General features: G+C 48.6%; 1 protein-coding gene across 3 annotated transcripts in view; it reads left to right on the top strand.

Moving 5' to 3' along the window:
- The first annotated feature begins 1,091 nt into the window (after nt 1-1,091).
- The window catches only part of BICD2 (BICD cargo adaptor 2), a 115,161-nt gene continuing 89,914 nt past the window's right edge, over nt 1,092-26,338 (top strand). For all 3 annotated transcript variants that reach the window (XM_040407698.1, XM_040407697.1, XM_040407696.1), the window contains exon 1: nt 1,092-1,491. In XM_040407698.1, coding sequence (XP_040263632.1) covers nt 1,219-1,491 — 273 coding nt within the window. In that variant the 5' untranslated portion in view covers nt 1,092-1,218. The remainder of the gene's footprint in view (nt 1,492-26,338) is intronic.

Below are 26,338 nucleotides of genomic sequence, written 5' to 3'. Positions count from 1 at the left end.
CAGCTCCCGTCCTGACCTCCCAGCACTGATGGGGTCACATAAGCATTATTTTGTGTATTTTAGTGTTTTATATATTTTTAATATTTATTTATTATACGGTAATTTATTTATATACACCGGTATATATATATATATATATATTTTTTTTTTTTACATTTTTTTTACACTTTTAAATGTTCCCATAGGGAACTTGAACATGCAATCATTACATTCCAAAGGAACATGGCTGTGGCAGCCACAGATAATTTAGGAGGACTATGGCTATGGCTGCCGCACGCACCATCCGGCATCCCCGATCCCTGCTAGGAGGAGCCGTTGAAGGCCCGGGAGCGAGCACTCCGTTTTTTTTTTTTTTAGCTCCCAGATGCCATGGTCGTATTTGACCACAGCATGTGAGGGGTTAAATGTCTGCGAACGCTGTTATTGTCGATCACAGATACCAGCCCCTGGTGTCTTCTGTTTAAAACAGCAGGCACCTGGGGGCCATGGGCGCTCGCTAGGCTCGCAAAAACCCACCCAAAGGCGCACATGTACAGCGCTGGGCAGGAAGCGGTTAAAATACGGGAGTCGCTGACTAAAAGTTGGAGTTCTACACGCTGGTCTTAGCTAAATTTATTAAAGGGGTTATGCCATGATTAATGTAAAAAATAAAATCAGACATTATATAGTACCGACAATCTCTTTTTTGAGAGTTTTTAAGTAAAAAATAAAATAAAAAGAGGTAACGTCTTTCTAATGACCCCCATGTCACAGATCTGCCAGTTTAGTCATGAAAGACCTTGGCACGGGTCTAGATGTCCTGCTGCGGACAGGTCTTCTAAAGTAACAGCTCTTCCCCCCTCTATCTCAGCAGGGACGGACGAGCTGCCGCTTCCCTTTGGCTTTGATCTTCCAGATCCCATGCGCCTTGCCCGTAGTCGTGGACGCCTTCCCGCGCCGTGTCACTACTGAGCATGCGTCTTGCCCTTGGCTGACAGGTAGGGAACGTCTACCAAGTATCCTTCTTGCAGCACATTCCAGCCCGTCCCTCCTTATTGGCGTTTTCACTTTCACCGTGGATTCTTCGGCGCAGTTGGCAGACGCTCCCCGCTTCGTACTCCCAGTCAGAAGGGTTAGGCTCGCATTCCTGCCAGTGTCTGCGGCGAGCGCCGGGCGCAGGATGCGGGGGACAATACGGGCATAAGGTTTGGGGTGCAGGGAAGGAACCCCGACGTTTTGATGACTGAAGTGAGCCCTGCACCCCACCCAGGGATGGCTCTCCTCATGGATGAGGACGAGTATGACAAGCTGGTCATGCAGTCCGGCTCAGACTGGCTCCGCTCTGAGATTAGGAGGCTGTTCAGGGAGCTGGGGGAGACCACCCGGGAGAAGATCCAGGCGGCCGAGTACGGGCTGGTGGTGCTGGACGAGAAGCAGCAGCTGAAGCAGCAGTATGACGAGCTGGAGCTGGAGTCCGAGACGGTGCGGCAGGAGCTGGAGCAGCTGAAGGAGGTGAGAGCCGCACACTGCACCGAGTGCCCCCCTCTGCTGTCACCGGAGAGACACTGCACTGTATGGAACCCCCCCCCCCCCCCCCCCATGCTGCTGTCACAGTGCTCACTGCACCTAGAGAGACACTGCACTGCATGCCGAATTCAGCTGTAACTGCACCAAATTCCCCTGCACTGCTGTCACTGCACCGCATGCCCCCCCCCACACATAGCTGTCACTGCACTAAAGGCCCCCTGCACTGCTGTCACTGCACTCACTGGCACTGGAGAGACACAGTATGGAATGTCCCCACACTGCTGTCACTGCACTGAAGGCCCCCTGCCCCCCACATCACTGTCACTCCACGACCCCCTACACTGCTGTCACTGCACTGAAGGCCCCCTGCCCCCACATCGCTGTCACTGCACCGGAGGCCCCCCGCACTGCTGTCACTGCACCGGAGGCCCCCCGCACTGCTGTCACTGCACCGGAGGCCCCCCGCACTGCTGTCACTGCACCGGAGGCCCCCTGCCCCCCACATCGCTGTCACTGCACCGCATGCCCCAACATCGCTGTCACTGCACTGAAGGCCCCCTGCCCCCCCCCCCCCACATCGCTGTCACTGCACTGAAGGCCCCCTGCCCCCCCCCACATCGCTGTCACTGCACTGAAGGCCCCCTGCCCCCCCCCCCACATCGCTGTCACTGCACTGAAGGCCCCCTGCCCCCCCCCCCACATCGCTGTCACTGCACTGAAGGCCCCCTGCCCCCCCTCACATCGCTGTCACTGCACTCCACGACCCCCAACACTGCTGTCACTGAACTGAAGGCCCCGTGCCCCCCACATCGCTGTCACTGCACCGCACGCCCCCCACATCGCTGTCACTGCATTACACTGTATACCCACACTGCTGTCACTATACTTGCCCACTGACACAACACTACAGCTCTACACTCCTGTCTGCATGGCGCACACTGCTGTCACTATACTTGCCCACTGACACAACACTACAGCTCTACACTCCTGTCTGCATGGCGCACACTGCTGTCACTGAGCTGCTCTCCAGGCCTAAATACCTGCCCTGCATGACCTTACCCTGGTATCGCTGCCATCCGGGCCTTTAGCCTATAGTCTAGCCTTGTGTCCTCCACGACTGTGCGGTGTTGTATGCACCACAGTACACGACGTCTCTGTCACCCTCCTCACCCACTGCCCTGCCAGCCGCACACCAAGCGATTGGTAATCTGCCCCCTGTCTATACTGGGGACCATTCAGACTCCCATTTGTCTGCTGGCTCCTCGGCACATGCTACGCTGCTGTCGGTGCTGCCATCCCATCCACATGGCACACACTGGCACAGTCCTCCCCGGTCTGCCAGATTCTCCTTCTGCGGCATCCGGGTCACAAACCCTGCAACTGAACAGTGTGTGGCGTGCCATAGAATACCAGCATGCCAGTCAGTGCGGTGCCTAGACGCTGATCGTTCTCCCCCCTGTGCCCTTCTAATATTCCACGGTTGTGCCTGTGTAGTGCCCTTGTAGCTGCGTGGATTTGTCAGGATTTATGTCAATTTAATTTCATAGGGTTGACGATATTAATTTGGAAAAAAAGCTATGCTGGCTGATAAAGGGTTAACGTTTCCCCGGCGTCAGCGCCACAGCCTCTCGTCATGGAAAACGTGTTTATTTCAGTCTTAGCGCAGAAAGAATTGGATTACAGGTGTCATTGGGCTCCTGGGTAGATCTGGTGCCCCCTGTGCCATCCTCTCACGTCCTGGCCTGAGCTGAGACCCCCAGTGCTCATTGCAATGTGTGGAGGAGATGTGGCATCATCCCCAGTGCTGGGAGTCTGCGCACACCGCCGCCTGCCCTTCCCAAGACATCTGCTCAGCTCCCAGCCTCCCCTCCTCCATCGGATAAGGCGTAAGAGAAGGAAAGGGGGGGGGGGGGGAAACCGGACTGTAAATGGATTCACCCGGGTTCTGTCCTAACGCCAGACGTGTGAATGCGGCTCGCTCCGCGCTTTACGATTTCTGTCCTCTTTGTTGCTTTGCTTTTACATCCTGTTTTATGCTGGAAGCTGCAGTTTAGATCATCGATGTAAACCGGAAATTAGACCACTGCCAAAAAAAAGGGCCAGTTTACACTAAGGGCTCATGCAGACGACCGTTCCTGGCCGAGACCGTATTGCGGCACGCAAACAGCGGGTCAGCAATATACAGGCACCGGCCGTCTGTGCACCATATCACGGATGCAGACCCGTTTACTTGAATGGGTCCGCAATCCGGAAGGAGCGGTGCGGGACGGAGACACGGAAACACTACGTAGCTCATGCAGTACTCTTTTGCGGTGCGGATCGTGGACCCCATTCGAGTGAATGGGTCCTGCGTCCGCATGCGGCGGTCCTACAGCCGGTGCCCATGCATTTGCGGACCTCAATTTGGGTGAGCCCTACGTTTTTTGACACTGATTTTGGAGTGTTTCTGCATCAAAACAGCCTCACAATCATTTCAATGGGAAGCAGCACTTGCTTTTTTTTTTTTTTTTTGGGAAAAAAGAGGTAGCGTGCCCTGTCTTGGGGCAGAATCGGCGCTAAATCTCCCATTGAAATAAATAGGAAGCAGAAAAAAAAAACAGCTCCATGTCAGTCCATGCGTATTCCACGAGTTTTTTGGGCGCAGATCCGCTTCAGAAATCTCAACTGAACTGAACACCCATTGGTTAAAAAAAGACCTGGCAAAATCCGGACGAAAAAAAAGTGCATTTTGTTCGCACTGAAAAATAAACACGAGGATTCTGTACTGATTTTTTTTTAAAGGGAGTCTGTCCCCACATTTTGACCTTCTAGACCGCTTACATAGCGCTGTAACATAACTGTAGATGATTCAGATGGTACCTTTGTTGTGTTCTTGTGAAGTTCACCCGAGGCAAAAACGGACTTTTAGTCGTATGTAAATGAGGGCTTTCAAGTGCCCAGGGGCGGCGTTCACTTGGTTGGAGCCCAGGCTGCTCTGCCTCTTTTGCTCATATCCCCACCCCAGCCTCTGCCCGCCGCTCTCTTCCCTTGCATTCTCCTTCTCTCCAGGCGAGATCCCGTGCCTGCGCTCTCCCTCGCTGGGCCGGGGCATGCGCACTGCGATGCCCATTGTGGGCACGGCATCACTGTAGCTTCTGTGCCTCTGGTCCGCAGTTTTGGCGGCTCGGATGCGGACCCCTTCACATCAATGGTGCCGCAAAAGATGCGGACAGCACTCCATGTGCTTTCCGCATCCGTTGCTCCGTTCCGTGGTCCGCAAAAAAAATATAACCTGTCCTATTCTTGTCCGCGCTTTGCGGACAAGAATAGGCAGTTATATTAAAGGCTGTCTGTGCCGTTCCGCAAATTGCGGAACGCGCACGGACGCCATCCGTGTTTTGCGGATCCCCGATTTGCGGACCGCAAAACACACCACGGTCGTGTGCATGTAGCCTAAGGCATATATATATGAGGTGGTCGGGAGGAATGGCAATCAGCTGAACGAGAGCCCGGCCATCCAAAGTCTCGCCCGTGGGTTTTCTGACTAGTGCGCATTTTGGCCTCTTAGGGGGCTGTAGATTTGTACAGATGAGGGTTTGACTCCAGCTGCTGGAGCTCATCGCGGTTCTAAGGTTTCCGCATATCTTGGGTTACCTTGTGGCCTCTGTGTAAACAGCCCATAGACATCAGGTTTCTGATCATCACAACAGGATGTGGTGATAAATGGATGCCTTTGGGCCTACAGACCCTTTACTGTAGGTTTTCTAGCGGCTGGATCTCTCCTGTCCAGTCCTATCCACTCTGTCAGAGATGAGTCTTGCCCCCCGCTGAGACGGACATGTAGACTTACGATTTACCGTATGATTATGGCGACCTAGTTTGCATTCTTCAGTGAGGAACATCTCAGCCTCCATTTTTGAGCTTGATAAAGATGACCAAGATAAGGAGTAGGAGGCCATAACCACACTTCATTCATGTCCCATGACCCAGACTAACGCGACGTCTTCTTATTACTCGGCTTCTGGAGAATCTTTTCTGCTGATCTGTAGGGTAGGCCAAGTCCTTGATAGGTCCCTCTAAGTACTGGTGATAACGAGCCGGTATTTCAGGAATGTGAAGCAATTCTGATGACAAGAATTCAGCAAACTGGAAACGCCACACGAGGGAAATTTCTTTGCAGTGATAAATTATTGCTGCGTGTGAAGCCTCTGGGGCCTCCCTGTATATACTTAATACCGTTTTACATTTTTTCCTCTTTTTCTTATATAGTGCAAGCATATAGGGTATAAGTATATTATGGAGACTGCATCATACAGCTCCTTATATCTGAGCTTCCTGGACAGTCGTGAGTGTTACATTCTTTTTCCATTGCCTATATAGCGGTGAAATATATTCATGATCACTCTCATCAGTCCCTGGCCTCAGTTTACTGGTGTGTCCCAACCAGCGGGTCCTGGTCGCCCTGCATGTGGCTGCAGACAAGTATTAGACCCTAGTGGCACCAGGAGTGGCACCATACCATTACCAGACCCAGGTACCATATCACCGGCATTTACTCTAGAGGTTGCCCCTACATTACAGCTTAGGTGACAAGTGTCTGATTGGTGGGAGTCCGGCTGCTGGGACCTCCACCGATCCAAAGAACGGGGATCCCGTTCATGGTGTGCTGTCCACATCTTTTGCGGCCCCATTGAAACAAACGGGTCCGCGCCCGTTCCGCAAAATTGTAGAACGGATGTGGACCCAAAACTACGGATGTGTGAATGGACCCTAAAGTCTATGGAGCTGCCAGATAGCCAGGCACTGTACACGAGTCTCCTTGATGGATCCTGCTAACAAAGAGGGATCGTCCAGATCGTGCAACCAATTCACAGTTCTATCCGTTTTTGTGTATAAGTCATCCATGACATGCTGGTAGGTTGATCTGGATAAGGCTACTTTCACACTTGCGACAAAGGGAATCCGGCAGGCATTTCCGTCGCCAGAACTGCAAACTGATGGATCCTGATCCACCTGACAAATGCATTGAAATGCCGGATCCGTCTCTCTGGTGTCATCCATAAAAACGGATCCAGCATTCATTTTTATTCACACTTATTTGCGGTCGGAGCATGCGCAGACCGCAATGCCGGATCCGTTTTGCCGAAACACTCGGGGGCCGGATCCGGCATTAATGCATTTCAATGGGAAAAAATGCCGGGCATTCAGGCAAGTGTTCCGGAATTTTGGACGGAGATAAAACCGCAGCATGCTGCGGTATTATCTCCGTCCTGAAAAGTCATAAAGACTGAACGGAAGACATCCCGATGCATCCTGAGCAGATTGCTCTCCATTCAGAATGCATGGGGGTAAAACTGACCAGTTCTTTTCCGGTATTGAGCCCCTAGGACGGAACTCTATGCCGGAAAAGAAAAACGCAAGTGTGAAAGTAGCCTAACAATACGTTTTCTGACATTGGGACTGCAGTAGACGGGAGCAAATTTCCACACACATCCAGCACTTTAGTGGCAGAGAGCGTGTCAGGGTATGACATATGTAGTGCCGTCTGGCTAACAGTTCAGGATGACAACTGTCGTGTTTTTTCCTGTCTGTAGATTACGGGACAAAAGCCATTTATATCTAGGGTTGATATAGGACCAGGATAATGGGCTGAACCGGATGGACGACTTTTTTAGCCGTACAAACTATGGGGGTCATTTTTTGATCACAAATAAAAATCCCCCTATATTGGGCTTATTTCTGGCACAGATTGCCTTTGCGCCACAATCTGTGACTTTTTGCCGCTGACACCACGTCTAAAAAAAGTGGAAGGGGAAAGGGGGCAGGCCGGCAGACCTGTCTCATTTGTCATTTTCTACGCCTGTTTTAAGACCGGAGTCTAAAACGCCGGTCTTAATAAATGACCCCCTATGTTACTGTAAGCATGACACCTGGGAGAGGAGCAGGTCACACAGTACTCCAGACAGTACTAGCGGTCTTAGGTGGTGAAGATTGGCGTCTATCTCCAAGGCAGATGTGACTGCAGATAGATGCCTTATCATTAGAGATGAGCGAACTTCTGTTTTAAGTTCGGCGTCTAAAGTTCGGCTTCCAGTTGGCGGAGAATCCCGATATGGATTCCGAATTCCGTTGTGGTCCGTGGTAGCGGAATCAATAATGACCATTATTGATTCCGCTACCACGGACCACAACGGAATTCGGAATCCATATCGGGATCCTCCGCTAACCGGAAGCCGAACTTTAGACGCCGAACTTAAAACAGAAGTTTGCTCATCTCTACTTATCATGCATCCAAGGTAACCCCCACAGGGGTCAGGAAGCCTGGAATTGAGGTGTTTGATAGAGTCCTTGATTACCAGAGATTTTCTTCAGCTGAAAAAAAACAAAAAAAAAACTCTACTTGAAATGTCTTCTTGACTCCCTGGTCTCGCCATACTCATTGTATTGTTTGCCAACCCTGCCGATCATCTCACGGGCCTGGGGGGTCTCCCAGCTGTCTGTTGGCGGCAGGTATCGGGGGAGAGAAGGATCAGGTTGTTGGACTTCAACATCCACCAACCTTTGATATTTTTATACTCGGCTGAGATAAGGCTACTTTCACACTCGCGTTTGGTGAGGATCCGTCATGGATCTGCACAGACGGATCCGTTCAGATAATACAACCGCATGCATCCGCTCAGAACGGATCCGTTTGTATTATCTTTAACATAGCCAAAACGGATTCGTCTTGAACACCATCGAAAGTCAATGGAGGACGGATCCGTTTTCTAATGTGCCAGATTGTGTCATAGAAGTCGTTTGGCTCAGGTTCATCAGACGGACACCAAAACGCTGCAGGCAGTGTTTTGGTGTCCGCCTCAGAAGTGGAATGGAGATGGAACGGAGCCAAACTGAATGCATTAAGGGCAAAACTGATCTATTTTGGACCGCGTGTGAGATCCCTGAACGGATCTCACAAACGGAAAGCCAAAACGCCAGTGTGAAAGTAGCCTAAGACGTCACCTGAGATGTCTGACACCATTAATGTCTTTTGGTTTCCGTTTGTGAGATCCGTTCAGGGATCTCACACGCGGTCCAAAATAGATCAGTTTTGCCCTTAATGCATTCTGAATGGAAAAGGATCCACTCAGAATGCATCGGTTTGGCTCAGTTCTGTCTCCATTCCGCTTTGGAGGCGGACACCAAAACACTGCCTGCAGCGTTTTGGTGTTCGTCTGATTAAACTGAGCCAAACGGATCCGTCCCCATTGACTTACATTGTGTGTCAGGACGGACCCGTTTGGCTCAGTTTCATCAGACGGACACCAAAACGCTGCAGGCAGTGTTTTGGTGTCCGCCTCCAAAGCGGAATGGAGACTGATCGGAGGCAAACTGATGCATTCTAAATCTGGCACCATAGAAAACAGATCCGTCCTCCATTGACTTTCAATGGTGTTAAAGAGGGATCTGTCTTGGCTATGTTAAAGATAATACAAACTGATCTGTTCTGAATGGATGCAGACTGTTGTAATATCTGAAGAGATCCGTCTGTGACGGATCCGCACAAAACGCGAGTGTGAAAGTAGAAATTCCTGCAGTCTGTTACAGCGGAGTATACGGCATATCTGCTGGCTTTTTTTGCCCATCTGAAAGCCGGCTTATATGCCGGATAAAGTGAACTCCGGCTGTCTATTCCTCCGCCAAGACAGACTGCCGGAGATCACAGTGCATATATGAACTCTGCCTTATTTCCCTCTCTCCATTGAGGACACATGCACGTTTGGCCAAGCTAGTCATGCAAGTATATGGGGGGATAGTCAGGCAAGTGTTCGGCTGACAGATTTCTAAGGTGTATGTACACGGGCCCCCTGGCGGGCAATTTTAGGGAACAAACTGTTTGGTTCCGACAATTAAACAAAGAGCAGAGCTGTGTTTACATGCAGCAGTCATCCTCTCTGTATAGGAGCCTACGATTGCTACTGCGATCATTCCTCCCCATACAGATTACTTTTTACAGCAGCAGATCCCTGTTCACACACGGCAATCTGCTGCCAGCAAGTACTGATTTTATGTGCGGCATAAAAGATGCGCTCATCCAACAAACAATCATTTGCTCATTCGTTGGGGACCGGCCGCACCTTTACACAGGTTAATTCTCGGGACGGTCCTCATAATTGCCCCAATCCTCGGCAGTGTAATCATGCCTTAAATGTTTTTTCCTGTAAATATTTTTTTTTATCAAGTGCTCGCAGCCTGCCCCCTGATACAGAAGATTCATACTTACCTGCTCCCCGCCACTCCGATCATCCCCTCTGCCTCCACTGTCTCCATCTTCCGATCCCCGGGCTGTTTACATCCGGCTGGACATGGACATGGTCACCTGCACCGCTCCAGCCAATGACTGGCTTCACCATAGATGTGGCCACAAGCAGCACATGACCCCTGAAACCAGTCATTGGCTGGATCGGTGCATGTGACCATGTCCATGGCTGGATGTAAACAGCCTGGGGACCAAAGGGTAGAGGCAGCACAGCTAGAGTGATCACTCATCCCCACCCACGTCCATTGTTTCTGAGCAGCAGATCACCGTTCAGACAGCACAACCTGCTGCCCACAAACTGATTTTTGGTGTCCGCACCAGCAATACTTTCACCCAGTGAACAAACATTTGGCCATTCATGGGGTGATTGGCGACACCTATACACAGGGCAGTCATCAGGAATAAGCCTTCTTAGGAAAGTTCCTCCCTGATAATTGCCCTGGGTAAGGGTACGACCACACAGTCAGGTTTCTGCATGCAGTTTTGGAAGCCAAAATGAGGAGTGAATTCCAAAAAAGTCGTGTCTGTCCTGTAGACTTTCTCACCTTTTTATGATCCACTCCTGATTTTGGCTTCCAAAACTGCATCAGGAAAACTCAATGCGTGGTCGTACCCTAAAGCGGCCTTAACTTATTCTATAGCTAAATGTTTGGAAGCCATTGATCATTTTTGTAAAAAAAATAGAAAGAAAAATATAACTTATTTTTTCATGGACCAACGCAGGCATTTCATGGTTCTGTGAGTGCCACGAAGCTTGGGTTTATTCCAGTAAATAGGTTCTGCAGATATGTGTCCTACAGGCGTTGTGAATAATCCTAGCGTATTCCCCGTCCATGTGTGTCTTCTTGCTGTTTACTCACATTGCAGACATAAGCGTGGTGCCTAAAGCGATTTCCCCATGTTATTGTACCTGACAGTGAAGGAACGGATCTGCGGCTGACAGATGTCACCATGGAAACGCCAATTTTGATCCGCTCCGCTCCTAACAAGACAGCGGGGAGCCCGTCATGGAGCCCACTGGGCGTATTTAATGTATTGTGCGCTAATAGCCGAGGGGCTTTGTTCCTTCTGACGTGATCATCTCGGCTGAGGTCTTACAAGAACTTGATTTTCAGGCAAAGGATGCATTCTTCCCTACCTGTAGCGCACATGCTTCATAGGGTGGTCAATGATGGGCCTCCAGTGATAGAAACCAGATGGAACGGTATTTGCAAGCACAGATGAGATGCGCTGGACCCAGATGAGATGACGACACAAGGGTGGTCACCTTAGGCTGTTGGGTCCAGAACTGCTTCATGGTTTTTGTGTCACACGACAGACACCATCCGTGCCCAATGGACTCTACTGACTTAAAGGGATTGTCCCATCCCATACATTGGGGGCATATTGCTACGATATGCCCCCAATGTCTGATAGAAGCTTGCCCCACCTCTTGGACCCTTCACCTAGCCTGCAAAGGAAAGGAGAGCACAACACGCTTGCGCGGTTGGCCTCCATTCATTTCTATGCGGGATCTTAGAAGAGCAGAGCAAGTATGCATGCTGGGAGTTGTAGTTTCACAACAGCTGGAGTGCCGGAGGTCGCCTACCCCTGGTACAGCGACTGTGCTTGGTATTGCAGCTCAGCCCCATTCACTTCTATGGGACTGAGCTGCTCCTAGGCCACATGACACATGAAGTGACGTCACTCGGCCTAAGAAAAGCAGAGAGAAGGCAGGAGCACCGCTCCCTTCTCAAACAGCTGATCGTCGGAGGTCCCGGGTGTTGGGCCCCACCGATCGGATACTGATGACCTATCCAGAGGACAGGTCATCAGTATTAAAATCTCAGAAAACCCCTTTAAGAAGTTCCCAGTTAGGAGAATGCGGATACGTTCTGTAGGTTGTATGTGGTTTGTAGATCTCTATCTATGACCTTTCATAGTCCAGAATAGAGGAACATTTGTGCCGACAGTAAGTGGATCCCACAGTTTGATTGTATTTATTGCTGGCTCACTTACCACTATGAATTTACCGGTATGTATTTATATAGTGTGTGAATGTATGATATATGCATACCTCCGCATAGGTATGTACACTCATATAGTATGGGCTTGCTGTGATTTCTGAACGAAATGCGCTAGCTGCTGTGCACAGTATTTCGTGTCATGACTAATCGGGAATGCCGGCGGGGGGAGAGACCCCCATGTACCATGAGTCATTTCCTAAGTATTTGGTTTCAGCTCAGGCTCCAGCTTCATGTGCGGCTTGCGAACAGCATTTTGCAGATAGCTGGTAACCAAGCAACTGAGCCGTGGTACCTACCTGCACGAGGTGCGGTCATTCTTCAACCATCCTTTATAGCTGTCTGAGTGTACACAGGGGGACTAGGCCAGATGGTGATCACCAGTATAGGCCGGCCATACACACAAGATCTCTTGTCAGCAAAAGGCCTCTTCCCGATCCTCCTGTACATGTGCATGCGCATTCAGCTCAGTCAAGCATGCATGTGTTCTGGATGGGGAGAGAGGAGAAAACTGCTGCCAGGTACCTCTGATGGTGACCTCTCCCAAATGACTTAAGGATTGGGCATGTTGAAATCCAACAGCCCCATCCTCATCGCCTCAGACATTTGTGTTAGGGGAGTCAGGAGGCCCCTATACACATAAGGATCCATTCACACGTCCGTAAGTGTTTTGTGGTCCGCAGATTGCAGATACTGGCCGCGTGTTTTCTGCATTTTGCGGACTGCACATGGCTGGCACTATGATAGAAATACCTATTCTTGTCCACAAGAATAGGACATGCTCTATCTTTTTTGTGGGACTGCGGAATGAATAAAGGGGAGACAGGAATACGGACGTGTGAATGGACCCTTAGCTGGTTGGTCGGTCCTGACTAGGGATGAGTGAATCGACTTCTGATGAAACATCCGAAGTCGATTCGCATAAAACTTCGTTCTAATACTGTACCACTTGGAACCAAACCCGGGAAATTGTTTTTTACAGTACAAATTAATTTATGAAGTTATTACCAGAAGTCTCGCGAGACTTCGCGAAGCAATAACTTTGGCTCATCGGAGCCAATACATTCTAATACTATACGGAGCTCCTGCTCTGTACAGTATTGGAACAAAGTTTTATGCAAATTGACTTTGGATGTTTCATCAGAAGTCGATTCGCTCATCCCTAATCAGGACGTGTAAATCGTTCCCAATAATCTGCCCGAATATCGGACCTTGTAAATCCACCCCAAATAGGTGGGTTCCTACACCTAACTCTCCTGAATGGCAGCCAAGTAACTAGCCGAATTAGCCTTCCAGTGGTCAGGTAGGTCGGTTGGGACAATCCAAGCCACCATATTGGCCTGAGTGATCTGCGGATTTCCCAGTTATACAGAAGATGACCATTTCTGGTGGGTTCACATGTTGATAAACTTTCCAAGATTCTTGAAGATCATTTCTGAGCCGCAATGTAAACCATGAAAAGCAAGGAGACGGGGCACATAGGAGGCAACACAGGACTGCATGATCAGACTACACAGGGTTTGTTTGTAGTCTGTAACCATGGAGATATGCAGGTCTGCACAGGGGCTGGATAGACAAGGAGGTTAGATGTTTTTACTCAAGGCTGTGTGCACAAATGTTTTATTTTGGATGCATTAGAGCAGGGATGGCCAACCTGAGGCTCTCCAGCTGTTGGAAAACTACAACTCCCAGGACTGCCTACAGCAGGGCATGGTGGGAGTTGTAGTTTTACAACAGCTGGAGAGCCGCGGCTTGGCCATCCCTGCATTAGAGTTATACAAAAACCTGGTTGCAAAATTGCATGTAGCCCACAACTGAAGATCTCCACCACGGCTGGGCCTCTTTCATTGTATACAGGGTAATAATATGCTGGATATTTTTAGACATTGGCATAGCTTCATCAGCGTCTATAAATTAAAGTGTACCTTGCCCATAATGACAGTGAAGGCCCAGCAGAGGCAGTTTCTTGCAATGCTGTGAGAACTTGTCTTTACTGAACTTTCACCTGAACCGAAGTGGGAGAAGCCGGTCCTAGGACTGCGATACACATTCACTTGACATAGGATGAATACGTCTTTAAAACATAAGGTTTTCATTAATGTGACATGATCTGGTATATCACATATTAAAAAGGGAACCTTGATGTGAAATACAGCTCTCTAGCAGTTGCAAAACTACAACTCCCAGCATGCCCTGTCGGTCAGATTTAGAGATTTGGTTTTGTATTCTGTCGGGGATAGAAGGCCCAGAAATATATTGCCCCTTACTAATTATCCCCCATTCAGAGGAGCATCTGATAGGTTAGGGTCCTGAGAACAAGGGGTCCAGATTCCCCCAAATAAATGGAGTAGTTGTCAGGCATGCACACTGCCGCTCCATTCATTCGCCATGGGACTGCCAGAAATAGCAGACTACAGTGCTTGGCTATCTCAGGCAGTCCCATGTAGAAAGAATGGAGCAGTGGCGCTCATGCATGACCTCCACTTCATATAAGGAAATCGGGACCCCCATTCTCAGGTTTAGTGGGGGTGCCAGTGGTCAGACCCCATTGATCAAATATTTGCCTGAACGTACCTATTGTGTAGATGCCTGACCTTTCATTCATTTTGGGGGGCTCCCAGTACTCTGTGTGTACCTATTCTCGTGATTGGTGGGGGTCCGAGTGGTAGTACCCCCACTGATCTAATAGTTAACAAGTCCTGTGGTTTGGGGATAACGTTTATCAGCCGGAATACCCCTTTAATGTCGATCATTTCCTTGGTGGTAATAATAATAATGTGTGTTTGAGAGTTAATCGTGTTCCTAAGAGTTGAACTCAAGTAGCCATGAAGTATGTGCAAGGTCACATTGGTTTGAAAAGACATTTATATGCCTGAGTGCTTATGGTGCGTGCTATTTCTGTGGCATCTGCTAGGTATGGATGCCAATAGCTTGGTACGGGTAGCGATACCCCCTGCAGCCTGTATTACTGGGATCAAGAGATGGGCTGTTGGGTCAATCTGGTAATCTTGGTTCTCCTGAACCAGGTGAGCGCCATATCCTCACCTGATGAAGGTCTACCTTCCATAAACACGATTATACCCAATAAATTGCGGCTGCACATTTTTATTTTTTACATATTATTATGATGCCCGAGCGAGCGGTCTGCGTCTCATGCACTTCCACATCTTCTCATAACTGTGTTTTAGTCTTCTCTCTCTCCGAGTGTCTCTGCTTAGATTTGTATAAAGCCTCTCCATTTCTGCCTCGAGTAACACAGACTCTGACCACCCACACCACGCTGTCCGTGTCCGCTTTCTGATTTAGGTCGGGTATCCGACACGCCTGGAAATTTGCTGCTTTAGGCATCACTTTTTGGATTGCTTTTGATTATGATTATTTCTCTCAACTTCAGTCAAAACTGATTTTGATTCCACTGCCATACTTAAAGGGCATCTGTCAGCAGTTTTGTACCTGGCTGACCTGTTACATGTGCGCAGGCATCTGTGTTGGTCCCATGTTCATATGCGCCCGCATTGCTGAGAAAAATCATGTTTTAGTGTATGCAAATGAACCTCTAGGAGCAACGGGGGCGTTGTCATTACACCTAGAGGCTCTGCTCTCTCTGCAACTGCCGCGCCCCCTCCACTTTGATGGACAGGACCAGGCAGTGTAAACATGATCACGCCTGGCCCTGTCCATAAAGAGCAGAGGACGCGGCAGTTGCAGAGAAAGCTAGGCTTCTGGGAGTAATGACAACGCCCCCGTTGCTCCTAGAGGCATTTCTCAGTAATGCGGACACATATGAACATGGGACCAACACAGATGCCTTCAGCTGCCGAGCGCCGGTGTCCTGGGAACAAATCTGCTGACAGATGCCCTTTAAAGAGCGCCTACTATCGACTTGCTATTTCATTGATCAGCCTTCTCTATGGGCAAAAATCTATACGGACCCGAAGTCCCTTCTGTGTTTGCCAATTGTACGAGTGAAGCGCAGCAGAAGTGTCCTTCATGGAGGATAAGATAAGGACAACTGGAGCTAACGGTTGCAGGTTTGGCAATGCTGGAGGACACAGAACAATGATCTTTCTGCTTGGGAAGGAATTGGAGGTGGCAGGCCGGGCTCTCGTTTGGTTTCATGTGGAATATCTCTTTGCACTTCAAAGCTCTTGAAGAAGATGTCTGTTCTTGACGTAGACTCCTGACTGACTTCTGCTCAGGCAGCAAGGTTTCCTGGTCCTGTCAGGACACATGTTTACACTTAGTTCCCGCTCAGCAGGAGATTTTATTTTCGGGGCAGGAAGTCTGAGGCAGCTGTTTGTAATCTGAATTGATCAAAAGAGAAGTTTTGCCCAAAAATCTGCGTTTTAGAGTTATTTTAGGCACCCGATAATTACGTGTACAGCTATTGTTTTTATGTTTCACTTGTTCCTGTCAGGCGCCCGTGGACATGAGGTTAAGAGTTGGCCACGTTGAGGGTTCTGGCCAACCAGCACATGGCAGAAGTCTGCAGGACGCAAGGTCAGAGTGTCCGGTGGCTCAGTGACCTGTGACAAGTGGCCAAAATACATATAGTGTGTGCCCTCTTGTTAGAGCGTCCATAGGTTGGTAAGATGGACATATGTTCTACCTAGCACGCTCTTGGGAGTGCGGTTTGTATGATTAGTTGTCTCTAAACATAGATGTACCAAACTGCACCACTTTTTAGCGCAATTTACTCCAAAATCTAGGTGCATATGTTTTTTTTCTTCTGTAGCTTTCTGTGGAAATGTAGACGCCTTAGGCCTCCTTCACACCAACGATACGGATTGTGTCAGGGTGCGTTCAGTGAAACAAAAAAAAACGCTCATGTACACAGACCTATTGAAATGAATGGGTCCGGATTCAGTGCAGGTGCCATGCGTTCACTTCACGCATTGCACCCGTGCGGAAAACTCACGTGTGTGAAAGGGGCCTTAGAGGTGACCAGGACATAATGTTGGATTGTAGATTTGCTTGGCGTGCATGCTGACCTGCATTCCCTGGATTTTGTGTGGCTGTCATGGCCCATGAACAGGTAGGAGCTAGTGTTAGGGACCACTCAAGTGAGACGACCTTGACGCGGTGAGTGGCTTATTGCGCTTTGGCCAAAATGTACACCAATGTCTCATCCAGCATGGAGGCAGGGCAGAATGCTGGATATAGAGTGCGATCACATTTGTATTCTCCGTTTGTATATGTATTTCGCCATAGTGATCTGCACCTATATACAGGTTGTGCTGACTCAATTCCCAATTTTTTTTCTTGGATTGTAGATTTCCCTGTCCGCGATGGACTTTGTGTCTCCGGTCCAAAGCAGTTCCCTAAATGGTTAGAGTTATCAAAAAACATTTTATATGTCTTAAGGCTGTATTACACTGGCCGAAATTTCTGATGATAATCGCTAACGAGCGTTCATATGATCATCTTGTATTAATGCCACTGATGAACGAGCAAACACTCATTCATCGGGCAAGTCTGACTTTTAAGCTGGCGGCAGATCGTGCTGTCTAATAGCGATCTCCCGCCGGCAAACCACTGGACAGTATGGGGACGAGCGATGGCATAGCGATCGCTCCTTTCCATGCTGCGGCAAAAATCGCTGCCTGTAATAGCAGCGGTCTCCTCCGCTAGATAGCAAGCAATTGCTGGGAAGGAACGCTTCCCTCCCGACAATCGCTTGCTGATCTGTCTAATATAGGCTTTAGGCCTCATGCACACGGCCGTTGATTTGGTCCGCATCCAAGCCGCATGGCTTGGATGCGGACCCATTCACTTCAATGGGGCTGCAAAAGATGCGGACAGCACTCCGTGTGCTGTCCGCATCCGTTGCTCCGTTCCGTGGTCCGCCCAAAAAATATAACCTGTCCTATTCTTGTCCGCGCTTTGCGGACAAGAATAGGCAGTTATATTAAAGGCTGTCCGTGCCGTTCCGCTAATTGCGGAACGCGCACGGACGCCATCCGTGTTTTGCGGATCGCAAAACACGCACCGGTCGTGTGCATGTAGCCTTAGAGACATATAAAACGTTTGATTGGTAGGGTCTGAGAGAGGCATTATCTGTCTTTGAACATGTAAATGCCATCTTTAGGGGGCCTGCACACGGTACGGATTTTACGCTGCACTGATTTACGTGCGGAAAAACGGCAGCATAATGCAGTATCAGCAAAAGTGTATGAGATTAGACAAATCTAACGTACACTTTTTATTTTTTCACCCTTTTTAATGGAAAATCTGCATAAAAACAAGTAAAACTAAGTAACAGCTGCGGTTTTTGTTGTGGATCTGGTGCGGAAAAGGAAAGAAATCCGCACAAAAAAACCTTGCCAATTTTTTAAAATCTCCATTCGTGTGCAGGTACCGTTAGCGTTTTCCATGTAACATATAGTGCATACAAATGCGTCAGTATAAATATACGGTATTATGTATGATCACACAGGGAGATGGCGATATTTAACCTGTTACATGTGAACTCTCAGTGGGGGAGGGTACGAGGAGAAGCCATGCCATACTGCTGGAGTTTAATCCCGGAATAAAATCGTGGACGCACTCAGACCCTGGTGTGAAAACGCGCGGTGTAGAAGAAAATTGCCATCGAGGGGGGGGGGGGGGGGGGAAAGTTTCCAGAATTTGCACTGATTGGTCCCGCTCTTTATTGGCACTGAGCGTCCAGTTTTTTGGAAGCTTTTAAGTGAAGTGTCAGTTATTAATTAGTCGCGAGGTAGGTCCGGCGAATAGACACTGACCCCCCCCCCCGACCCGCTGCAGACAATCTGTTTGAATGGATCACCGTGTAACCTTTTTAATAGGGACACTGTGCGTCCTCCTGAGTTGCTCCTGACCCCTCTAAGCTAATTCGGCTTGACACTATTTACAACAATGAAACAATTAAGGGATTATCTTCCCTTTAGATGAGATGGAAAATAGAGATTTCTGACTTTTTATTTTTTTATTTTTCAAAAATGTTTGCTCTTTCAGTTTAATTAGCTTTAGGGTGAAGAATACACTGTTTATGGTTTATGTTACTTTCAGAGTTTGTGTCTAAACATTCGGCAGGCCTCATACCTCCTCGTGCTGTGCCCCAACCCCCACCCCTTCTGTTCCCTCCAGCTTTATTCCACTAACAGTGAATGGAGGACGTGCATGTATGTGAATGGCCCACCATTGTGTTTACCCGTCACATTCCCTGGGTGTCTTCTACAAGTTACCAAGACGTTACGGTTTCCCCCCCCCCCCCAGCCCCCCCCATGTACACATTACGTAAACCTATTCATAACCAGACTTTATGCAAAGGATTCGATTAGCATTTTTTCAGTATTTCAGTTAGTATACGGTTTATTCATTGGGGCTCATGCACACACACTACTGTTAGGCCCCTTTCACACGAGCGAGTTTTCCGCGCGGGTGCAATGCGTGACGTGAACGCATAGCGCCCGCACTGAATCCTGACCCATTGATTTCAATAGTTCTGTGTACACGAGCGATGTTTTTCACGCATCAGTTCTGCGTTTCGTGAAAATCGCAGCATGCTCTATATTGTGCGTATTTCACGCAGCCCTGGCCCCATAGAAGTGAATGGGGCTGTGTGAAAAACGCATTGCATCCGCAAGCAAGTGCGGGTGCGATGCATTTTTCACTGACGGTTGCTAGGAGATGTTTGTAAACCTTCAGTTTTTTTTTATCACGCGCGTGAAACGCATCAAAACGCATTGCACCCGCGCGGAAAAAATGGAAACAGCTGAACGCAATCGCAGACAAAACTGATTGAACTTGCTTGCAAAATGGTGCGAGTTTCCCTGAACACATCCGGACCTAATCCGTCACGTTCGTGTGAAAGGGGCCTTGGGCTACTTTCACACTCGCGTTTGGTGAGGATCCGTCATGGATCTGCACAGACGGATCCACACCGATAATACAACCGCCTGCCTCCGTTCAGAACTGATCAGTTTGTATTATCTTTAACATAGCCAAGACGGATCCGTCCTGAACACGATTGAAAGTCATCGGAGGACGGATCCGTTTTCTATTGTGCCAGAAAAAAACGGATCCGTTCTACATTGTGTGCCAGGATGGATCTGTTTGGCTCAGTTTCGTCAGACGGACACCAAAACGCTGCAAGCGAAATGGAGACTTAACTGAGGGATTCTGAGCGGATCCTTATCCATTCAGAATGCATTAGGGCAAAACTAATCCGTTTTGGACCGCGTGTGAGAGCCCTGAACGGAAACCAAAATGCCAGTGTGGAAGTAGCCTGTGCGCATGGTTGGAGCCTGTACGGCTGCCCAAGGATTCCCTCTGGCCCTGCGCTGAGGACGGCAGGAGTGCCGCTGTACGAATGCCTCTATATAGCGCTGCATACGTGTGCTCGGCTATTTTCAGAACTTCCATAGAAGAGAATGGAGTCAGTGTCACGTGCACTGCCACCACTACATTCACAGTGGCTGCGAGACTGGGCCCCCGCTCTCGAGATCCCCACCTATTGGCCTTTTTTGGCAAATCCCATGGATATAAACCCCAAAAAATATATAATAAAGTACTCTGCCGGTGTAATAAAAATGTATTTATTGAATAATTCATATTAAAAGATATATATCGTAAAAATGAACAGACACATAAACAAAGTAAAATGCATAAATGATGGCATCCTCAACGGTGTAAAAATACTATGAATATGTTAATAATATAAGTGCAGCCTCAGCCCCCAAAGCAATATTTAAATGCATATAACAGTACAATAAGGCTACATGCACACGACCGTGCTGTTTTTTTGGGGAACGGAACGGGCGGCCCATTGTAGAAATGCCTATTCTTGTCCGCAAAACGGACAAGAATAGGACATGTTATATTTTTTTTTTGCGGGGGCCTCGGAACGGAGCAGCGGATGCGGATAGCACGCGGAGTGCTGTCTGCATCTTTTGCGGCCCCATTAAAGTGAATGGGTCTGCACCCGAGCCGCTAAAATGCGGACCCGAAAAACGGTCGTGTGTATGAGGCCTAATAGTACAAAAAAGCCAAGTAAAAATTTAAATACAGCCCAATAGGATAGCACACACCAAAACCCTGCTTGTGTTGTGCAGTCACTTCCTCAGGGCACTCGCACAAGTACCTTACAATCCAGAGAAGCATACTAGGCTCTCTGCGTCTCTTTCTCAGGCTACTTTCACATCTGCGTTTTTGCTGGATCCGTCATGGATCAGCAAAAACGCCTCCGTCACGATAATACAACCGGCTGCATCCAGTATGAACGGATCCGTTTGTATTATCTCTAAAATAACCAAGACTGATCCGTCTCTAGAACCATTGTAAGGGCTCATGCACACGACCGTTGTTGTTTTGCGGTCCGTTTTTCACAGGTCCGTTGTTCCGTATCTTGGTTTTTTTCTCAGCGATTTAAGTCCTCTTCCGTTCCGTTATTCCACAAAACATATCCGTATGCGATCCGTTTTTTGCAGGAACAAACATTAACTTATTAATCACCAAACGCATGAGCAATATGGGCTGGGCATAGCATTTGTACAGTATGGATCCATGAAATACAGAGGGTTCCACATACGGTCTGCAAAAAAAAAAACGGAACGGAAGCGGAAAGAAAATATGTTCGTGTGCATGAGCCCTAAGTCAAAGGGGGACGGATCCGTTTACTTTAGTGTGAGAGAAAACGGATCCGTCTCCGCTGACTTACATTGTGAGTCATGACGGATCCATCTTGCTCCGCATCCCTGGACGCACTCGAAAACGCTTTCAGCCATTTTGTGTGCGTCATGGGAACGTAATGCATTCTGGAGCACTCCGTTCCCTTCAGTTCAGTTTTGTCCCCATTGACAATGAATAGGGACAAACCGGAAGCGTTTCCCCCCCACTATTGAGACCCTATGACGGATCTCAATAGCGGAAAGGAAAACGCAGATGTGAAAGTAGCCCAAGTCTCTCTCAGGTCCTAGAGCAGGCATCCTCCAGCTGTTGCAAAACTACAACTCCCAGCATGCCTGAACACCCTACAGGTATCGGCCTAAAGCAGGGCATTGTGGGAGTTGTAGTTTTACAACAGCTGGAGGGCCGCAGTTTGAGGATGCCTGTCCTAGAGTCTTTCCAGAAAAAATATAAGCTGGAGAGTGTTCGAGAGTATTTGATCCAGGTATAATCGATTTTCTTCCGGAATCAAACTTTTAAAAAAATTTGAACCTTTCGCTCTTGCCACAGTTGTTTTTTGTTTTTGTCATTCTACGTGTAAATCTTACAGAAAGCTCTGAAATCAGAGGTGGCCTCAGCACCTTTGTTGGTTCGGCATTGCAGCTCTATAGAACTTGAATGTTGTACAGAGCTGTGATATGGCTTGTGTGCGTAAGCGCCAAATCTACTGGCGATTACAACTAGACAGACCTCAACATCCGGAGCTCTTCTGCAAAGTCGGTATGGGTTTTATTGAGTCGTTTCCTAATTTTACCTGGTTGACAACCAATATAGCTGCCACTACATCTTCCATTGTTGGTTTGTCACCCAGTGTACCTGACTTGCCATACAACAAAACTGCCGAGATACGTAGAGCTATTATTAAAATATTGGATGACAACCCTTATGAAATCGGCGATAGTGGACATGGTGGTTGTGGTCTAGCTTGTCAGCTTGCCCAGAAACCAAAGGTGCACGTACTATAAAGCAGTGCATGTAGCTGCTATGGGGCTCGTGGAGAGAAGAACCACCAGCCTTTGTGACATGACCTCACATGGTCATTAGAGCAGTGGCCCACACAGGCCAACCTCTCGTCGTCTTACAGGAATTTTCTGTAGACCTCATGCTGAACACGCCTTTTGTTCTTCAGTCAGGTGGATGATGGAGAGCACAATATCATGGGGAAGATAAAAGATGACACATGGGGTTGGAGAAGAACAGATCGTAGCCGCGCTCCAGATTTATTGCTCTTTCATGTATCCGCCAGGCCCCTCATTTTGGTCACATACGGGCTGCAGATACGGTGACGCCCTGGAAGATGTTTTGCCGAAGGAGATTGCATTTGCAGAAAGCGTGGATTTATGTTCCCGGTTTGGAAAGCTCTATTAAAAATGCCCGGCCTGAGCCGAGGAGGAGGATTGATTTCAGGCCTGGAAGAGGTTGTCTAAATTCAGCCTCGGGAGGAGATACATTGCTCACATGCAGACCAGCCGTATGAAGACTTCACCAGTTTTATTGGTCATCAGACCCCGCAGAGCTCGGCTATGCATATTCAGTAGTCCCATACGTTATCCATGTACGCTGCAGAGCGGCCATTTTTACTGTCAGAAAATGGAAGTACATTCGACAAAACCGGGGCAGGGCTGTATTAACACTAAGGTCTCATGCACACGGCTCTGTTTTTGTTCTGCATCCGATCCGCGTTTTTTGTGGATCCATTAATTTCATTGGGGCCGGAAAAAATTTGGACAGCACACCGCGTGCTATCTACATGCTTATGTCCGTGCCAGAGTGTCAGAATCAGGGAATGGAAATGTCATCACACCTGCCTGGCCCTGTCAATCAAAGAGCAGAGGGCGCAGCAGTTGCAGAGAGAGCTGAGCCTCTAGGTGTAACAGCAACGCCCCCGTTGCTTCTAGAGGCTCATTTGCATATATTAAAGCATCATTTCTCTCAGCAATGCGGACACATATGAACATGGGACCAACACAGATGCCTTCAGCTGCCAAGTGCACATGTAACAGGTCAGCCAGTGTCATAGGGACAGAACTGCTGACAGATGCCCTTTTAAAGGGAACCTGTCACCAGGATTTTGTGTATAGAGCTGGGGACATGGGCTGCTAGATGGCCGCTAGCACATCCGCAAAACCCAGTCCCCATAGCTCTGTGTGCTTTTATTGTGTTAAAAAAACGTTTTGATCCATATGCAAATTAACCTGATATAAGTCCTGTGTCCGGAGATGAGTCCAGCGGAAAGGAGCCCAGCACCGCCCTGCATCCTCCGAATCTCCTTTTTGCTGGCTGACGTCACAGAGCTGGAGCGCCGAAAGCTCGCGATGCGCGAGCTAACGCATGCGTAGTTCGTTCCCTGTGCTGATGCCATCGCGAGATTTCGGCGCTCCAGCTCTGTGACGTCAGCCAGCAAGGAGGAGATTCGGAGGACGCGGGGCGGTGCTGGGCTCCTTTCCACTGGACTCCTCTCCGGACACAGGACTCATATCAGGTTCATTTGCATATGGATCAAAACGTTTTTTTAACACAATAAAAGCGCAGAGAGCTATGGGGACTGGGTATTGCGGATGTGCTAGCGGCCATCTAGCAGTCCATGTCCCCAGCTCTATGCACAAAATCCTGGTGACAGGTTCCCTTTAAGAAAGCCTTTGTCCTCATGGCAACCCCCCCTGTCTGGCCTCAGCCTTGTCATAAGCACTTTAGTGAACATATGTCAGCAGGATCAACCCAATTGAACCAGGAATACTACCTTGCAGGGTCGCCCCTGCTGAGTGAAGCGACCCCTCTCCTGTTCAAATTTGTGAACTTAGACTTAGATTCTATATGCTAATAAAACTTAAGTGCACTGAGGGGTGAGCCTAGCCCCTCGAAGCCTCCCCCTTCAATGACAGAGCCAAGCATCCTCACCGTCTTCCTTCTTGCCCATGCGCCTGCGATTGCATCTTGGGCAGCGCCTTACAGTATGTCTTTGGTGTGTTTGGGGGGGAAAAAACGGAGTACCCGTATGAGAGAACATACAAAGTCCACGGAGATGGCCTTGGTCGTGGGACACATCTAGAGCAACTTTCCCCGTCCTTCACAGATTTGAGTTATTTTTCAGCCGTAAAGCCGCACTGTGCAGACAACAATATCTTCTTTCTACGCGGATCTACCGACACGAAGCAAGGGGCGATGATGAAGGGCCTCGTCTCCCTCTCGCTCCGCATTGCACCATCTCATCCCTGCCTCATTTGAATACAGATCAATGAGAGATTTGTGTATTCAGAGAGTGTTGTCGGCTATTCAAAAGAGATGGCAGCTGCCCGGGACTCGTTTTTCCTGTAGCCTCTCCCCTTTGTTTTTGGAGGTTCACACACGGGGTGGGGTGGCTGGTGGCTGCTGTCGCCAGGACCTGAGCCTGCTCGGCTTCTGCCGCACAGTTGCTTCTGTTACTATAGAAGGCTTTATAGACAAAAAAACGTTCATCCATGGCGCGTGTGCCAGCTGCGGCTGCAATTACACAGTAATCTCCTCTAAAGAGCGCCAACTTAAAATTAAACCCTTTCCCCGTGCTGCATAAGATGACAAATCAATGCCATTGTCGGCGCGGACTGTTGTTTTGGGCCTTTGTCCATTGCTTTACACTATAGCGCACTGTACTCGCTTTTTACCCCTTTATTCCGTCACCTCTCCTGACATGTTTGTTTTAGTAAATCCTTGTATTCCCCAAAAACTAACAATTCTAACAAATCTTTCCTTATATCTGTATGTTGTGCCATTCCCCTGCTACTCCTCCTAGAAACGGATGAATACATTGGCAACTGGGTGTTAACCTTCTCCTTGCCAAAGGGGCGTGTCCCTGCAAAGTCTAAAACTCTCAGCACTGATTGGGCAGTGTAGGGAGTGGGACGTCCCCCCCCCCTCATCTGGTAACACCCAGTCTTCAATTTATTCACAGATTCTCAGTAGGAATTATAGAGGAACTGCTTGATGCAGAGTTATAAGAAAGGAGTGGGGAATACTGTGGGGGATACAATCATTTGCTAAAGCAGACATGTCAGAAGAGGGGTTTTTGTGATCAGTGGGTGACTGACCGCTGGGTCCTACCCCTTGTCAGATATATGCTGGCTCAATGTACTGAAGTGAATGGGATATATCCTTACAGAGAGCACCTTAGAAGGCTTATAGGCCATGCTCCTCTGGAATTCTGGGAACGAGTGAATGGGAGTTATGGAAATCTGCAATGTCTCAGTAAGGGCTCGTGCACACGACCGTTGGATGTTTTGCGGTTCCACAATACACGTATACCGGCCATGTGCTAACTGCATTTTGCAGAACAGCTGGACCCTAATAGAATAGTCCTCTCCTTGTCCAGTGATACGGACAATAATGGGACACGTCCTTTTTTTTTTTTTTTTTTTTTTTTTTTGTGGCCCCACATATGGGCTGCAAAAAAAACAAACAACGGACACACAAAAAAAAACATTTGCATAATCCCTAAAGGCTGTATTAGTCGGAGGGATTTTTGGGCCAGTTATCGGGTACTAACTCTCATAGGAACGCTTGTTCCTGATAATTGGCTGTATAAACGTAATGCCGACAGATGAGCAAAATTTGCGTCTTCGTCAGGAGACACGACTAGGCCTCTCCGTCAGGGTTTTGGCTGGACAAAAATTTTTTTTTTGCATGCAACAGCTTTTTCCTTCCCCGGCCATTAGGCTGCATTTGCACCGGATCAGGCAACTGGATTAATGGAGAAGTGAACAAAGCCTTTTCGGCAGCACATCTTCCTGTGTAATCGGGGATGTGCTGCTGATGATCATTGGAACTGAACGAAGGAGCAGCAACTGCGGTAGCGATCGTTCCTTCCACATCCTCCTTGTATCGGTCTGTG

The sequence above is a fragment of the Bufo bufo genome, chromosome 9 (assembly GCF_905171765.1).
Source record: "Bufo bufo chromosome 9, aBufBuf1.1, whole genome shotgun sequence".
Lineage (NCBI taxonomy): Eukaryota > Metazoa > Chordata > Amphibia > Anura > Bufonidae > Bufo > Bufo bufo.
Note: the sequence above shows the minus strand (reverse complement) of the source record. Positions and strands in the feature narration are given on the sequence as shown.